Here is an 18,941-nt window from a genome sequence, read left to right as displayed (position 1 = left end):
ATTCAGGCCCTGAGGAAGCTTACTCGGAAGAAAGCGTCGTCGGTTTCAGTCTGGGTTGGGCCTTCACGTTTAATTTGCACTCTGCCAATGCTCAGACGTTTAGGGCCCTATAGGTTTTTATAAAGTGAAAAGAAATAATGTATTAGTAGTGTATTAGTGCTCTGTACATGGGGTTTTTTTGTATTTTGTTTTTAATTTTTGTTGTATTATGATTTTTTTTGTATGTCTTATTATAAAAAAAGCAATAAATTTAAAAAAGAAGAAGTTAAGCTGCAGCTGTTTATATATAGTATAAGATAATTTTAAAATACTGACAATACCTCTCCGGAAGTCCATTGGTGGTGGGATGCACATGTAAGGTGGGTGGTGGGTATTTGGGCACTGTTTATTCTGTAATATTATAATGGATGATGTAAAGCTATAGTATAAGTGCTCTTTTTGTGTTTTTTTATGTGATTATAATTATGTTTTTTTATAAAAACTAATCAAAATTTATAAAATAAAAAAAAGAAGTTCAGCTACAGCTACCTATGAAAAGCAAAGATGCACACTGGGGGCAGGATTGCTCTATGTTTTGTTGGGGCGTGAGATTGCCAATAGAACAAAGGAAGTTTAGGGGGGGAGGGAGCCCTCCCACTATGAGGCTGGTTTAGTATTGTATTGTATTTATTGATACGGTCTGTTTGACCAGCCCAAAGTTAATACATAAAATTATCTGGCTTGATAAAACTGCGAAACTAGTATAGTAGTTCAGAAGTTTTCTGTGAAGCTCTCAAAAAAGGGCCGAGTTCTTCCTTGTAGGGAGATGGAGGGAAAGCTTTTTGAACTGAAGCAGGAGGGCCCAACCTTTTTGAGCCTGTAGGTACCTTTGGAAGGGGGTGGGTGGATGCCTGTGGGGAAGTACCATGCTGTTTTGGCGTTTAAGATTAAGTTAAAGGGGAGTGGGGCAAAAGGTTGGGAGGGGGCTGCAAGGGAGGGGGGCTGGGAGGTTGGAGGGGCTGGAGACGTGAGCTGTGGCTCACGAAAGCTCATACCCTACCAGAAAATATTTTTGTTAGGCTTTAAGGTGCTACTGGACTCTTGCCCTTGTTGAATAGTCATTGAAGGCATAATTTAGCATTTTGTTGTTTTAACTGTATTATATTGTATTATGTAGACTAACTGTTGGAAGCTGCCCTGAGCCCGACTTGGTCGGGAAAGGGCAGGGTATAAATTTAATAAAATAAAATTAGAAGATTGTAAGTGGTTTCACAGTGAGGGCCTCCTAATGGAGTCCATGCAAGCGGTGCTAACCTTGCAGCTGTGAGGCTAATTCAGGGTGTGACGTTTGGTGGGGGAGGTTAAAAGGCATTAGCTTCTCCCTGGTTTTTTAACAATTGATAGGTAATTTATTTGCGGTACTTAGCCAGTCAAAACATGATAAAACGGAAAGCATGGACTATTCGATTCTTACAATCAAAGATTTTTAACAATTGTTTTTCTGTCAATGATAGTTTTTGCTAGGCAGTTTTGATGGGTTTCCTTTGCTTGTTGTCAGTTGGGAGCATTTTGTTTTTGTTTCACTTTCTTTAAAATAAATCTTGATATTTTGTAAAGCTGTTCTTATTGGTGAGTGCAATTGACCTCAGAAACGAACCGAAGGCTGGAGAGACAATCCTTGAGGGAAGGCAAGCTCTCAGTCTTGTTATTAAATGAACCGCACCTTGCTGGCCTGGAATCTGCTGGGGCTGTGGTCAGCATTCAAGGCCAGGGTGTGAGGTTGTGGGTTCATATAGTGCCCCTACAAAACGGCTGCTGCAGGAGGCGGAGGCAAATACAGACCTACCTGGAAGGGGGAATGGGAAATATAAACATATGGAAATGGGGTTAAGGTTATAACACACACAAAACACATAGAGAAGATGATGGAAGGGGTAAAACACATATACAAGACTGCCAAATAGGGACAGGAGAAAACTAAATACACATCTTTTTTTTCTTTGTATTGATTTTGTGTATATATTTAGGAAAGACTGGGCCAGAAATGACTGAAGAAAACTCTCCAGTTGAAGAGTGTTTGGTCCTTTATGTCTTTGCCTACAAATGCTTTATGTACAAACATTTTGTGTATCTGTTAAAGGACACTTCTGTTTAGATTACATGTTTCTGGAATAGACTTGATTAGTTCCTCAGCTGGTTTAGTGGATCTGTTGTCTGGTAGGAATGCCTCTTTACCTCTACCTGTGCTATCCCAGTGCATTTGTGTAAAAAAAAAAAGCAAATTCTACAAAAAGCAGTAAGCTTCCAGAGAGAAAGCATCATATGCACATGTTAGACCTTGGAGCATCTCACCACTGGGAGAAGTAGAACACCTGTAGTAATGTTCATGCTTACTTAGAAATAAGCATGAATCTGTTCAGTCTGGGTTTACTTACAAGCAAGTGTGCATAGTGCTACAGCCTTTGCTTAAAAGGAAAGCAAAGTACTATTGTTTCACGCTTTATAATAATTGTTTTTCTCCTATTAGCTACTTCTGAACGCCTCTTGCCTTGGAAACCCTACAGGGTTGCCATAAGTCAGCAGTGACTTGATGACACTTTTAATCACCACTTGCATACACCTGCTTGTGAGGTTACTTAGGTAAAAAACAGGGTATATACTTGGTTTCGTAATTACAGTTGCTCTTAGTGCTGTTGTATATAGATGTATTAAAAGATCATTCCTACTTTTTGGCTCTTGAAGCAGTTTGTTTTGACTCCAGTTAAGAATTCGTGTTGCTAGCTTTTGCATGCCTGTGCATATTTGGGTTCATGTCACTTAAAATATTTGGAATAATGTTGCTGGAGTGGAGAGCCAAGTCAAGGGTTGTGACTTAATGTTAAAATTGGGGCTTTAGGCGGGCCACTGAGGTAATGAAATTTTATTCTGTGACTTCAGCAAGAACTCCTTGAGGATGAAGATGTTGGACATTGGATGCCTGGAAGAAAAAGGCGACAACAACCTTTCAGAGTTCCTTCGCAATGTGGACAACAGAGACTTTATATGGCTGGATGAGATTCTTGAAGAAGCTAAAAAAATATTCAAGAGGTAGGAGCTAGAGTGCAGACAATGCTGCAAAAATACTGTTCTATCAGTGAAAGAAAAACAGTACAGAAATTGACTATAACAAAGTTGTGGCTGGATTTAGGATTGCTGCCCGGTCTTGGTTACCAGAATCACCAAGAGAAAAAAAAGATTTTAGAGGGGCAGAGATGTTACTCAGCTGCAACGAAAATAAGATGTGGGCTGTGGCCCTCCCCGTTCTGTATGTAGCTTTGACTAGAAAAAAACAAAACCATGTAATCCCTTTTATTGAGGACAAACCGCATGCCGTAAAACATTGTTCAAACTTTTTGAGTTATATAGAATCCTTTATAAGGCAGATGTTGCAAAATTTAAAAAGTGAAGGAAGAAAAAAACAAATTTTCCAGTTCTAGATATTAAGACCTTGCCATGCTGATCTTTGACGTTGGGTGCTTGCGGGTTCTCAGTTTGATGGCTGTAGATGTTGGATTACAGCACTTGCTTTGAAGTAACTTTTCCATTTTGAAACTCTTATGTTTCCAAAGCAGGCATGCCAACCAGTTTCTAGAACAATTAAACAACCACTAAATGTGGCATTTATTCAGTTTAGAAATATAATCTCAGACCTTTGGTGATGCAGTTTTGTATTGCAGGTTTATATCTGCTTAAAAACAAGAGACAGCTCTTTCTATACTAAACTTGGCAGTATGGTCCAGGAAGGTAATAATGCCACTTTGTAGGTGTCACTGGCGGATTGTGCCAACGCCCAGGAATAACCACCAGTACCAGTAGAGCTTGTAGAAAATGCAGTTGTTTATTCACAGTGCTATACACACACTCTTCCACCACTATCTCCCGACATAGACTCATGGAGTCAAATACTTATATACAGATGCCATCTCCAGGCAGCAATTAGTGTTACAAGGCTGAGTCACCCTCCAGGTGCAACTCAGTCTCAGGCCTTCTGGGGCTTTCCAGGTTATTACATCAGCTTAGCTTGACACTTAGATCCCCTGAATCTAAATCCACCTGTCATAGCTAATAAGAAACAGACTTGCATATTCTGTCAGTACCTTCCTATTTCATCAGATTGCACCCTTGGCATGCTCAGACCGAACAGCAAAAATAGATCCCCAATTTTTTTTGCTGCCTGTGCCCTGCATGCCAAGGGTGTACACTCATATGGTATCGCACCATACACACAGTCCTCTGGTGCTGGCAAAGATATAGCCTGATAACATTTACATCCTGAGCCTATTCAAGTCTGCGTAACCATACCACACAACATGTTGACAGAGGCTTGAAGGTTATGGCCTTGAAGGTCCCCTACCATTTCCTTTGGATGTTAAAAAACTATCCTGTTGAAAAGTTTGAGAAAATGTCAAAACTTTGTTTGTCTGTGTAATACATTGGCATGTTTTATTTAATAATTTTAAATATTTCACGTATATTTGTAACTCAATGCTTTTTAAAATGTTTTGTTTGCTGCCTTGGGGGCCCTAAGCAGGGTGGAAAGGAAACATATTTTACGTAAAATAAATAATAAAATAAAAATATAAGTGATATTGTTTCAGCTGGTCAATAAAGACTAAATTCTTCTTATTAGATGAGTATAAGAATCCTGTGTCAACCAGGTAGGCTTTAAAGCTGCAAGCTAGCCACTTACCGCTCAGCCTTTCCCCCAGATTGAAAGTTTGGAGATATGTCTATGACTGGCCAGGGAATCCTGCTGGAGTTGCCTTAGAACAAAGGAGGGATATCTTCTGTTTAATTCTTTCAGCATGCCACCTCCTTCAGCAGGAGGTGCTGACAATCTCAGCCAACAATAGCTGACCTTCTTGGGTTGGCACAGGAATGGATCTCCTGGCAGCCCCCTGTTCTGCCAGTTCCCTTTTCCAGCCTCCCCCTCCCTTTCTTGCTCACAACCAGGCTGTTATGTATGTTTTTATCCCCCTTATAGTGTGTAATTTAACTTAGATATTGTTTGGAAATGGGGAGCTGATGATGATTTAGGTGCCCCTATTTTAGATATATGCTTTCATGTAAATCATACATTTTATTGTTACTTGCTTGTAAACTGTTGGTGTAGTGTTCTTATCTTCCTGTTGTAAACTACCCTGAGCCCTACTTTAGAGGGGAGGATATAAATATAATCATATTTTTAAGTATTTTATGTTTGGTCAAAGGACCGTAATGAACAATTTATATTATATGTACTATATTAATTGAAACTGTACAAAGATGTAATGGCCTCCTGTACTGAAATTAAGCATTTAATCTAATTATCAAGATTACTAGATAATAGCATCTTGCACAAAAGTAAATAAAGTGTTGCCCTTTTCCCTGTCAAAACAGCAGCTTTGATGGAGAGCCCGAGTTAATGCCAAAAACTCCATCACAGAAAAATCGCAGGCAAAAGAAACGTTTTTCCAAAACTAAGAATGATCGGTTTTCTGAAAAGAGGTAAGAATGGGTCGGGTGTATCTTCTGTGGATGGTTCAGTAAACTGGAGAATCGGATCCGGTTCAAGGTGCTGGTTTTGACTTTTAAAGCCTTACACGGTCTGGGACCCTCGTATCTTTGGGACCGCCTCTCCTGGTATACCCCCTGAAGGACACTAAGATTTTCTGACTAAAATGTACTGGTGATCCCTGGCCCTAAGCATGCAGCTGTCCTCGACAAGAGCCAGGGCTTTCTCGGCCCTGGCTCTAGCCTGGTGGAATGCTCTGCCTAGTAACATCAGGGCCCTGTGGGATCTGAAAGTCTTCCGCAGGGCCTGCAAGACAGAGCTTTTCCACCAGGCCTACAATTAAGGACAGCCACCTATATCAGCTTATATTATCTATACCATCTTACTGGCCTCCCCCCCTTCTCCCCCTTGAGTGGGAACAACACAAGCGAAGGGTTGCCACATGTATGGTCTTTACAGTTTTAAACCTGGTGCGCCATCATGTTAGCTTTTAGAATTTTATTGTTGGTTTTATCATGGATATTTATATTGGTTGTTGTATTTTAAAATGATGTTACCCACCCTGAGCCAGCTTGCTGGGGAGGGCGGGTTATAAGTCTAATAAAAAAATAGTGTTTGCCATTCCCAGTATATACTTCAGGGAATGTCAGGGATTCAACATTTACTTGATCAGTTAAAAAACTTTTAATTAAAATAATATTCCAATTTGTTGGGCAGCAGACTTTTTAAAAACAATTATTTTTCATCTAATGCTTTACTGTTTATGGGAACAGTTCCATCTTTGAAAAAGTTCTCTCTTCTCTTAGAGGAAGGAATGTGCATGCCGTAACATGTGTGCCCAAGCTTTAAAAAGTTCTTCCCCCTTTAGAGTTCTTTTCTGCTTCCTTGTATATTTCTTTATCCATGTTGAATCAAGATTTCTTTGTTCTGGTGACAGCCCTAGCCAAGAAAGTGTCAATAAGCATGTGGACAGGAATGAGCCTGTGGATATTGTGTATTTGGATTTCCAAAAAGCTTTTGACAAAGTCCCCCACCAAAGACTGCTAAGCAAACTTCATAGTCATGGGATAAGGGGACAAGTCCTCTTATGGATTGACAGCTGGCTGAAAAATAGGGAGCAGAGAGTAGGAATCAATGGTCAGTTCTCACAATGGCGGGATGTGAGCAGTGGGGTGCCTCAGGAATCTGTGTTGGGACCGGTGCTTTTCAACCTGTTCATCAATGACCTGGAGTTGGGGTTAAACAGTGAAGTAGCCAAGTTTGCAGATGACACCAAATTATTTAGGGTGGTTAAAACAAAATCGGACTGTGAAGAGCTCCATAAGGATCTCTGCATACTGGAAGAATGGGCATTAAAATGGCAAATGAGATTCAATGTGAGCAAGTGTAAAGTGATGCATATTGGGACAAAAAATCCCGACTTCACATATATACTGATGGGATCTCCTGGCAGCGACAGACCAAGAAAGGGATCTTGGGGTGGTAGTGGATAGCTCAATGGAGATGTCAACCCAGTGTGCGGCTGCTGTAAAAAAGGCAAATTCCATGCTGGCCATAATTAGACGAGGAATAGAGAATAAAACTGCTGATATCCTACTGCCCTTGTACAAATATATGGTGAGACCACACTTGGAATACTGTGTACAGTTCTGGTCACCACACCTAAAAAAGGATATTACAGAGCTTGAGAAGGTGCAGAAAAGAGCAACCAAAATGATCAGGGGACTAGAGCAACTGTCCTGTGGGGAGCGGTTAAGACGCTTAGGGCTGTTTAGCTTGGAAAGAAGGCAGCTGAGTGGACAGGGAGAGGTTTTTCTCCCTCTCCCATAATACTAGAACACGGGGTCATCTGCTAAAGCTGGAGGGTGAGAGATTCAAAACAGATAAAAGGAAGTATTTTTTCACACAATGCATAGTTAAATTGTGGAACTCCCTGCCCCAGGATGTGATGATGGCTGCCAGCTTGGAGGGCTTTAAGAGGGGAGTGGACATATTCATGGAGGAGAGGGGTATTCATGGCTGTTAGTTAGAATGGATATTAGTCATGCTGCATACCTATTCTCTAGTATCAGAGGAGCATGCCTATTTTGGGTGCGGTGGAACACAGGCAGGATGGTGCTGCTGCACTCATCTTGTTAGTGGCTTCCTAGAGGCACCTGGTTGGCCACTGTGTGAACAGACTGCTGGACTTGATGGGCCTTGGTCTGATCCAGCAGGGCCTTTCTTATGTTCTTGTGTTCTAAGAATATTTTTATGAAAGATCTGTTCACATATGGTGGAAATGTCAGGGTAACTCAGTTGACAATAGGGTAGGACTATGAAATCAGGTTGCATACTGTAAAGATAACTGGCCAATTAAGTAAAATGCTTGAGTAACAGAAGCAAACTAATTCTCCAGGGGCTTTAATGGCCAATTTGGCAGATATTTCACAGAATGCATTAAAGGGGTTTGGCCGCAGAAGTCACTTTCATTTGTCCATTTCCTTTATCTTATAAGGAGTCTGAAACATGTCTTTTTAGTGTACATCTTGTCTTTGAAATGTCAAAGGGTGGTAGTAGCTTGGATCCAATGTCTGCAGAACACAACTTCCTTGCCTCACCCTTTTTGCTGCAGCCCCAAATCCATTGCCCTAAAATGCTGTGGGGGGTATCCTCTATTTTCCAGGAGCAGTATTCCAGGGGGCAGTTTGGGCTTCCATGGGGGGGGCTTCTTGCCACAGAAATGCTCCTTTGGATCCTAGACAATATGAAGGTGGTTCACATGCATTTTTTCTTGCTTATGGTTGATTATTTACAAATATCTACTGGGTCAGATTAAAAGATAATCCATTTGTCTTCTCTTGCACAAATATATTAACAATGAAGGAAGATTTCATTCACTGGACATTTTAATCAAAGCAGAATGAATACATGGAGAGCATCATGCTTACTACTTGATGCATGTTGACTGATATTCATTGATACTTATTAGAACTGTCAACCAATTAAAGAACTTTTGATTAAAACTTGATTTAAGCCTGTGCCTAACCAGTTAATCAAAATTTAACCAGTTAATCAAAATTTAAATAATTTATCACCAAAACCTGAGTGTGGGCATTTTTTCAGGTTTTAGAGGAAGCATAACAATTGTATATTACTAAAAACTGTTTCTCAAATTGACCCTAATTTTTGAACTTTTATTTGGGGAAACAAAGAACCAGAACTGCCTACAAAAAAAATTAAAAATACCAATTGAAAAAGGAGACTGAATGCCCTAATTTATATCCCTATTATATAGCTTTTTTAAGGAGCACAAACAAAATGCTGGCATAAATCCCCTTCAGTTTCTGTTTGCCCTCTATGAGCACAAATAGGAAAAGTTTTATTTCTATCTTTGGCTGGAGGGCATTAGGCTCATATAATCTGTGTAATCCAAACACATACTGCCTCAGCAACCAGAAGAATCTGGGAAGAAATTATTTTGGCCCAGAAATTTGACCCATTTTGTACACTCACTGTTAACTCTATGATTGCAACCCTAATGCTAAAATCACAGGCAAATCTTTCATATGGCTGTCATGGGATGAATCTGGTATAATTTCATTAACATACTTGGTAAGATATTAAACTTACAAGATATTAAACTTATATCTTCCTTTTATTGAGCCATTGCCAGTATCTGCAGTTAACTAATTGCCTTCGTACCAAATTTGGCCTGGAGGAACTTGCAGCTTTGGACTTCCCTGACGTGTCATTGCTTTCTGACGTCTATACAATCATCACCCAAAGTGCCCAAATTTGGGTTTAGTTCAGGCTGGTGGTAAAGTTGGTTTAATCAGCAAGCATGCTGAGGTATCGGGGCAGGGAGAGATAACCAAACTGGACACTCTGGAGGGTCTTATTCCAGTGCCTACAGAGGAAGCTCTTGGTCCTGACTGTCAGTCCTTCAACCTTCTGCTACCCAGTATAGGGGGAGCGTAATCTTGATGGTCAGCATCTCTCAGCGCAGTTTTGGTGTGCAGACAAATACAAGCAAGGAGCAGCTTGGTTATCAGTTTGTCCTTGAAACCAAAGTGGGATTGGCCATACACTGGCAAAGCTGTTGAGTAGCTGCTTAAGGTACCTGCACTAACTGGGATGCTAAAGATTTTACCAGTTGTAGTTCAGCTATTAAAGTTAATTTGGGGGGGAGCGATATGGGGGCAAGGGAGATTGCCTACTTTCCCCCCGAAACAATTAAAACTATAGCCCTATGTGTGTGTGTTAAGTGCCGTCAAGTCGCCTCCGACTCATGGCGACCCTATGAGTGAAAGTCCTCAAATGTCCTATCCTTGACTGGACACCGTCTTCAATTTTCAGTTAACAGCCTGAACAAGGCTATTAATGGTAGGACATTTTGGAAGTCATTAATTCATAGGGTCGTCATAAGTCAGAAGCGACTTGATGGCACATAACACACGCAACCCCAAGTTCATTGGCAGTAGCAAAGCCTTCCAAAGGTACCACCCTGCAAACATAGCCCTATACCCTTTATAAAAATGTCCTCCTAAAGAGTACCATCTTGCAATACCATAGGCATGCAGGATTTTTTTCTCACTTTCATCAGGCTGGCCGTTCCGCCAGGTACAGGCAGCTGATAATCTTAATTGTTTGCAGGGTGGTACCTTCGGAAGGCTTTGCTATTGCCAATGAACTTGGGTTTGTGTGTGTTATGTGCTATCAAGTCGCTTCTGACTTATGATGACCCTATGAATTAATGACTTCCAAAACGTCCTACCATTAATAGCCTTGTTCAGGCTGTTAACTGAAAATTGAAGACGGTGGCTTCCTTTATTTTGTAAGACCTGAGCAAAGCTAGTAGTGATAGGGCTTTTTGTACTTGGATGAAAATTATCCCCTACTAATTAATCGAAGCTTTGGTTTATTGTTTAATAAATTAAAGGATGCCTCACTAATCTTTATGCTTCCATGAATTTGTCTAAGTTTTTTTTAATTTTAGCAATTGGCCATTGTAAAACACTGACTGAGTTTCATGGGTCAGTTTTATACTGTGTCGTTTCCCCCTTTCCGATATGCATTTGCACACTTTAGTTCCCTCCTAACTACTCCCACTGCATGAAGGGCTAAATAGTTTGTTCTACTCTTGTCAAGTATTTCTACCAGTTCTGGCCTGTTTTGAACTTGCTTTTATTGCATTCCTGAGAGTGTTTGTGTTAACAGGTTATTGGAGAGAGACAGTAACCAGTCAGGTCCTGTTCAACGCACTTCCAAAAGACTCCAACAGAAGAAGAATGTAGAGAATGCCTCTCCTTATTGTCGGATGACCAGATCTCAGGCTGCCAGGATCTCGAATCCTACGTGTAAGACAGCAGCGGTTGACTTAAGACGGATACCACTAGTAGAAATTAATAACCATGAGAGGCTTAGTGCAGAGTTACAGCTTGAAAAAACAGCCACTCAGAAAACTGAGAAGACTCCTTTGGCCAATGAATCATCATTGAATGATGAGAACCGTTTAGAGACATTGCGACCTTTGTCTAAAGCTTCTTTGCTTGTGATCCCAGACACTCCTGAGACTCAAATAATAAAAGAAGGCCGGAGTGCATGCAAGCTGAAAATAGCAAATGTAACTGTTGTCAAAACCACTGGAACTGAAAAACCCAGCTCTCAAGCGGAAGAATTACTTGCTCAACCACAAGAGAAGAGCCAGGATTCAGAAACCAAACTTCCTCAGAATTTAAATGAGAGTGCACTGACACCCACAGCTCCGAAAGCAAACCGTCAGTCTGTGCGCCGAAGTCTGATGGGTAAAACCTCTATGAATAAGGCTTCACTTGTAGAAAGATGTTCACTGGCTAGCAAAAGGGAAAGAGCGATCCAGAAATCTGGCAGGAGGACTATGTCCACAAGAAGCACAACTCGGGAGCAGTCATCCGCTTGTAGACGTGTGAGCTGTAAGTTTCTGCGTATGAAGACTGCAGGACCTTTCTTTTATCTCCCCCCCATTCTTTTTATCTGATTGTCCATTGAGGTTTTCCAGAGCTGAACAAGAGCACAGTGGCGCTGTCTTGATGTGGCTATGGGAAGTACTTTGTGGGGACTTAGGATATTCCCATGAGAAGCCCATTTTGAGCTTAGGAAATTTTAAAACATGTTGCTAATGTTCAGTAAAATTGCCACTCTTGGCCCGATACAGTGAATGGCAACACTAGAGCCCATCTTATGTACGTTTACTTGAAACAAGTCCCACTCCCATGCAATATGTACAGGGCTTAAACATTTGTGTGATAAGTGGCTAGCTGGAATAGAAATGTCAGAGAAACACTTTTCTTGAAGGGTAGCTACTAGTACCAGAAGGTTAGGTGGTAGAATGGATTAAACCCTCAACATACTGGAACCCCTTTATTTCAGGTCACTTTTCATCCTGTTAAAATGGTCCACCTCTGATTTGTAACAACTTTGAACACAAAAATGAGTTAAGATAGAAGCTGATGCATCTGAATATATTGTGCCAAGCTAAATACGACTTGTGCTTGACATATATATTTGCAGGTTTTATTTTTTCTCAATGTACTGGTATTTTAGGTGAGTATGGGCCAAAATGATCCCATACTTGCTGCTGATAACTAATTGTCTTAATATTTTCTGTTGCTTTTTTTGGACATGATTGAATTTCGGTGTGCCTCCAAAGTAAAAAGGTCTGAGGAACTGATGCAGCCACCATGTCACCTCTTTTTGTGCCCTCCTTGTGCTTGGCACTCTGATGTCACCTTTGAGATGACCCTTGTCCAGTTATAATGCTGACAGTTATCTGAGTTCTCTGCTGGAATTCTTTGTATGAGTTGCAAGGTCTGTGCAAATGCAGATCTGGTTTCTCCCATTTGGGGTTTTAACCCTGACCCTATTTTTGGAACTTTGAATTCTTCTATGAACCTGAAGGTTTCTCTTAAGTTAGTATAACCCCCTCACTACCATCTGTACATGGCTTTATTGTTTGGATGTTTTGACCTGCACTCTGGGGCCATGTTCAGATAAGGGTAGTAAGAGGTAAAGTACAGCTCTATCTGCAGATGGTGAGTTTTGATGCTAATTTGTGTGTCTTCCCCCTCAGGCCGTGTTTCTCTGGTGAAATTATTGCCTGAAGAAATTAATGAATCTAGGTGAGTTTAAGTTCTTCCCTTTCTAAAACTAGGAAGACCCTGTTTCAAAGCATGGCAAGTGTTGACTTACTGCATGCCTTTCCAGAACTCTTTAATATGGAACGAACGTGGAGTGCAGCTGTTTTAGCTGAAGATGATGTATTTGTACTTTCTGCACCATAAGAGTTTGAAAAGAATTATACTATTGCCATTAAATACTACATATTTCTCCCTTTCTTTTTTCTAGACCACAGTTGGATCCTGCTTCCCATTCTCAAGAGGCAAGTTCTATGAAAAGGGAACGTAATAAGAGAAACTAGAGAGGTGGACTGTGGGAATTTATTCTGCCATTTCAATTTATGTATCCCACTTGAGCATGTTCTTTGTGTAACACAGGAAATTAGGGCTACTTGTTGGTTGATGGAACCTTCTTGGTTCTGTTCAGGGTATTTTGAAAATGCACTGTAAGAATTCTTGACTTGGTCAAATTTAGGACAATTCTAAAGAGTGACACTTTAAGTCTGAAGTCAGTGTGCTTAGAATGGTGCAACTGCTTAGGACTTTGCCGTTAAAGACCTTTGTAGTCTACATTGATTCAACGGGGAGTTTAAGTTGCATTTCATGTGTTACCTTTAATTTGCTGAAGGCATATAACTTATACAGTGATGTTACTGTAAACTTAATGGCATGGAATATTAATGCTTGACCTTCTGGATTATCTCTTTGATGGATACTTAGGTGGATGCTTACAAGTAATTCTTAAGATTCTGGGAAGGTCCACATTTGAGTTAAAAAGATAATAATTCTTGGGTTTCTTCTTCCTTTTAGTTCAGTCCTTGTTATGTAGCAGTCAGCCTGCTTTGCAACATTAACTTAAACAAAACCAAAAAACAACCAGAAAAGCTTGAGTCTGCAAATGCTTATGCTTCAGTACCTGCCTTCTTAGATGCTGTAGGTTTCTGGTCAGCTATCCCACCAGAACCCATTAATTCAGGCTTAGTTTGTTTACATTCAGCTGACTCAAATGGTGGGCTTTTATTACACAGAAAATTCAATGTGCATGATGCTTTACAGAATACAGGAAGGAAAGACCCTGCCCCAAGGAGCTTACAATCCAAAATCTGAGACAAGGAAGATGACGCAGAAGTAAGGGAGAAGGTGGAAGTGTGAGGAAAGCTGGGGAAGAATGTGTGTTCATTCTGGTGGCATGTACATGGCATGGGGTTAGTTCCTGTAGGGGAGAGGTGTTAAGGGTTTGTATGAAAGTTTTCAGGTTTTTCCTGGCCTGTACCTCTTGTACACGTGAGGCAGTTTTCCTGAAAACATTTTTTACACCATCTGAAAGAAGATGAGGAAGAGGCAACCTAGCAACTTATTCAGGAAGGCATTCTAGAGCCTTGGGCCATCTGCCGTAAAGGCAAAACTGATGTTCTTACCAGTTAGAATAGGGTTGGCAACTGGCATAGTGAAAGACGTCCTGTCCCTTTAGTAGATTCTTAATGCCTGGAAATAGACAGTTGAAGCTTTTTGTGGCATGGAGGTAAATAATGTCACCTGATAAATGATGTCCCATTAATTCTCTATTAAAGGAAGAGGACATTTTTCTCCAGGCCAGCTGGCCATCCTACACATCTTGGAGACATCATTAACTTGCTTAATGACAGGAAAAAACTGTATTTGGTATTGATGAGACTGGGCTCCTAGATCCAAATTGTTTTTTCAGGGCCACATAGCAGCCAATTTCTTTACATTTCTAGGCATTTACTGTTAATACTGGAATGCACAGTGCTGACCAAGATTCTGACATTTGACATTATTGCCATGTGGAGCTTTAAGGATGGTTGAGATTAAGCTTTTCCTGGTTGGAGCATATGTGCAATGGCAGAGCAGGATTGCATCCATCTGTCCTGCTGTTTTGCATTGGATATTGACACAGTAAAGAAGTTTGCATAGGGTCGACATGTAAGGAGTCCAGCATACACAGGTTTACTCCATGCAGTCATTCCTGGATAGTGATTATTGTTCAGATGCAATTTATGTGTGTTGGATTTCATGAATGTTTGGCAGGCAGGTGCAAGTGATCCCATTTTCTGTGAGCACAGAACCTGTACCTGCAGGAGGAAATAATAGTTCAGTGCTCCATTGTTTCCTCTGCCCAGCAGATAAAGCACCAAAGCTTGGCTGCATACCTGCTATAGGAACAGTATGCAGCTGTAAGTTACTGGTTCTTCAGTATTGCCAAAGGAAATGGATGGTTAGCCTTTAAAGTGATAGGATTTTTGCTATTGGTCGCCATAAGTCGGCTGCGACTTGACGGCACTTTCACACACACATAGCTCTGTTAGCTTCTAATAATGTCCACAGCTTGTTTTTCCAACTGCTGAGCCTGCTGTATTCTGCTGGAAGGGAAAGAAGATACAAGTCTCTCCTAGGGCAGGGTCAAACCAAGTGTTGCTGCAGTTACGGCTCTCCAGCGCACGGTGTCCTCCTTTCCTGAAGCAGTATGTAATTGATTGGCAGGTAGAGCCGTATGGTAGACAGCGTAGTACCCTTCCAGCTGAGGAAAGACTGCAGTGTGCATTACACAATGTTGAGAGACTTCTCTCCACATGAATGGAGTTAGGACAGCTGATAATTGGTAAATCAAGATAACTGGGGTTGCTTTCTGTTTCACTCACCTGAGATAGGTGGTAAGTATTATAGAAGATTCATTCCCTAGTTAAGCAAAGGTAGCCATGGATATAATACTGATATCTAGAGCGCTAAGGCAGTCCTACTCAGAAGTCATCTGACAATAGTAATGCAAGAATCATTAGTAAACTGGGTTTGTGTGGAACTATGATCACTTCAAATGTGTGCAGTCATACTTTGCCGACATTGCTGGAATTTATAATGTGCTGCTCTTTGCCTCAGGTTGCTGATCAGCTGTTCAGTCATTCTCACAACGTCCCCAGGGCTGCAGCTATTGAAGAACAACAAGGCAGCGAAAAAAAAGGTAAGTGACCAGGAGTTCCTAGAAGGATGAACTGGGAAGGTAAACTATGAAACCCAAGAAGCATCTGCATGAGAAGGGTGGACAAGCACTTTGTGTGCAAGTTGCTAGCTTGATGTGCATAAGCAAGGATAGATATCTGTTCTGTGCAGTATCATGGGCCTGAGAGCCTGCATTTGACTGATCAGAACCAAAATTGAAAACTCTGCTAAGTCCAGAAGAGAGGGCTGTCCCAGTGCACAGAACGAGGAAAAGCAAAAAAGCAGTTAATACAGTGGGGAAAATATTTTATTAGACTTAAAGACCCTGGAAAGACGGTCATAACTGATCATTTGAGAAAAATAGTTAATACAACAATATGAGAAGTTGGGAGTCTCATTTTCCCCTCCTTCATGACATCCTCTTTTCCTTTCCTGAAAGCCCCGTGGCCTTTTCTGCTTCCTTCTCTCCTTTCCACCCACCAGCCAACTGGCCTTTATCTGCCCTGCTGTCTTCAGATTTCCTTCCTTCCCCCTGGCAGCATCTCTCAGGAAAACTATGGCCCAGTTATGTGGTGCCAGTTGAGTTGGGCCCATTTGCACTGGGGGGAACCTGCAAGGACTTGCGTAGGGCACCTCACTTTGTCCTGCATACCCTCTTCCCCCATTGTTTCCTCTTTTCCTCATCCCTGCGATTCCTATATCCTCACTTTTCCGTACTTCCTTCTGTCCTACCCACCAACCCACATTTTATCTCCCCCCCCATGTTATTTATTTACTTCATTTACATCCTGCCTTTCTCCACAGTGGGGACCCAGTGCACCTGACATTATTCTCCTCCATTTCATCCTCACAGCAGCTCTGTAAGGTAGATTAGGCTGAGAATGTGTAATTGGCCCAAGGTCGCCCAATTAGTTGCCACAGCAAAATGGGGATTTGAGGTCCCGGTCTCAAACCAGCCACTACGTCGCACTGGCTTTCATGGGGTGGCTGTTGAACAGTAGCAAGTAGCCAGGCATGGATGAGTAAAGCAATTCGGGTGGTATCAAGTTGTCTGGTGTTTGCTGCCAGGCTTGGTTTTAATAAGTCCTCAAAGGCCAAAATAGCCCCTTCCCCCCCCCCGGCCTTTTACTGAGAGAAATCAGGCAGATACCAAGCCTGGAATGCCAGCCAAACTCTGGTGGTTGCCTAGCATGTGCTTCTTTCACCATTTGGTTTTTTTTTTAACTGCCCAATGTATTTTTGTTTTAGATTTCAGGTTTTTCTGGAAACCTGAGGCCTTTTTCAGGTTTGCCAAAAGACCCATCTTTTCCATTCACTGCTGTAGTCTCTGGATTTAAGTATTCTCAGAGGGGCCACACTTTGCTAACAGAATATACAAGTGGGGACCTCAGGGTGTACAGGCCTTTGCTTCCTTCCCTCTCCCCCCTTCTCTAACATTAATCTTACTCCCTCTTTCTCCCCCACCCATTTGCCATCAGTTTCCCCACTCTATTTCCCCCTTCTCTAACGATCTGCTCCCCATCTCTTTCTCCTGACAATGCTCCCCCACCTCTGTCCCCTCCCCCCACTCCTTACCTTGACCTCCACTGGGGCTGCCCTTGCTCAGAGCCACCATGTTGGTGGCAGGGCCCCAGGAGCCCCCATGACAGCAGTCTGCAGAAGTGCAGACAACATTGTTTTGGGCAGGATTTACGCACTCTCACCCCCATTATAATTTTGTAAGTTTAAAGGTTTTTTTGCAAACCTGGAGTCCCCCAAGTTTGGAGAAAAATCTTTCTGTCAGTGTGGGCCCAATCCGCAGATTTAGATGTTCGCTAACCGGCTCACAAATGGCTATTAGATATACATAGATGATAATATTAATGTTTGGGAGCCAGAAACCAGTACACATTGCATGAACCATTATATATTTTGTTACAGGTCCATCATAGGGACATACTATAGAATGTGTGTTATTGGAATTGTAGTTCTTAAACAGAAGGATACAGGCTAGTCTCTCAGATGAACATAAGTTGAACAAAGATGAATAGAGCTAACCTGTATTGTAACACTGCTAGAAACTTGATTTAAAAAATAATGCAAAGTATAGGCTATAAACATGTTAGATTCTGTGCCTGATGAGATATCACACTTGCACAGATGGTCCTAGCAACTTTATTTACTTAGTAGACTTAATCCTGTTTCCCTGTTCAAATGAACACCCAAGGGAGCTAACAATAAATAAATAAAAACACATGGAATAATAGAATAACAGGCATCAATCAATTAAATTAAAAAACATGAAAAATCTAGCAGCCTTAACACTTCAGGGTCAATTACTTTCAAAGACTCTGGAACAGATGCATTTTCAGATTAGCATAATTTGCTATTTAGGGACAGCAGCTTGAAGATCCCCCTCATGAACCACCAATTATATTTTGGGTAATGCAGATTCCTATAACAAGACTGCACTGGCTGATTTCAAAACTCACATGGGTGAAGATGGCCCTTTGGGTACTTTGACCCCAAGCCGTTTATGGGTTTAAAGTCCAAAACCAGCCCCTTGAGTTGGGGCTGACGATGCTGGAAGGCAGTTTAGCTGGTAAAGCACTGGTTTTATGTTCCTCCCACAGCATCTACATCTGAAAACGGACTATCTGCAGGCTCTTCCCTTCTGTCCCATGACTTTCTAATCCCTACTTGCAGCGGAAAGACGCTTCCTCCCTCCCTGAGTATAAATCATCCAGCTCCCTTGGACCCCGCAGCAGCTCCATCTCTGCCTGTTTGCCGTCCAAAATCCAATGGGTGTATCATTAATGATACATATAAGAGGCTGGACTTAATCGAAGAAATTGAATGACTAGCTTCAAAGCCTCCAGATAGTTATGTTAAAATGGTATCTTGGAATATCTCAGGTTGGAACAGTAAAAAACTAGATTTTGATTTTATTAATTATATTAGGAATTTTGATTGCGTCTGTTTACAGGAAACATGGATGTCTGGGAATTTTTAATGTAAATGGGTATTATACCTTATCTCTGCCTGCATATAAAGAAAATGCAAAGGACGCTGCAAAGCCGGCTTAGCCATTTTAATCAAGCAAAATGTTTTCTTCGATATGTTTTCTTAGGATCTTGTAATTGCATTGCTCATGCAGTTTTACTCTTTTATTCCTCTCCTTGTCTCATTTTAATTAATATTTATTTACCCCATTCTGACAATGACAAATCCTTAGAATTAAACTGGCAAAATCTTGCTAACTTTGTTTTAAACATTTCCATCGACCCCGATTATCCTTTTAGGAGATTTTAATTCACTGATTGGACATGATACTCGGAATTGGGCCCTCTCGGTTGGTT

General features: G+C 41.3%; 1 protein-coding gene across 1 annotated transcript in view; it reads left to right on the top strand.

Moving 5' to 3' along the window:
* Positions 1 to 2,932: 2,932 nt before the first annotated feature.
* INCENP (inner centromere protein) overlaps positions 2,933 to 18,941 on the top strand; it is a 39,709-nt gene continuing 23,700 nt past the window's right edge. Inside the window, exons 1-6 of the mRNA XM_056852161.1 lie at positions 2,933 to 3,066; positions 5,398 to 5,505; positions 10,712 to 11,445; positions 12,603 to 12,651; positions 12,878 to 12,911; positions 15,544 to 15,625. Coding sequence (XP_056708139.1) covers positions 2,933 to 3,066; positions 5,398 to 5,505; positions 10,712 to 11,445; positions 12,603 to 12,651; positions 12,878 to 12,911; positions 15,544 to 15,625 — 1,141 coding nt within the window. The remainder of the gene's footprint in view (positions 3,067 to 5,397; positions 5,506 to 10,711; positions 11,446 to 12,602; positions 12,652 to 12,877; positions 12,912 to 15,543; positions 15,626 to 18,941) is intronic.

The sequence above is a fragment of the Euleptes europaea genome, chromosome 6 (assembly GCF_029931775.1).
Source record: "Euleptes europaea isolate rEulEur1 chromosome 6, rEulEur1.hap1, whole genome shotgun sequence".
In the NCBI taxonomy this organism is placed as follows: Eukaryota; Metazoa; Chordata; class Lepidosauria; order Squamata; family Sphaerodactylidae; genus Euleptes; species Euleptes europaea.
Note: the sequence above shows the minus strand (reverse complement) of the source record. Positions and strands in the feature narration are given on the sequence as shown.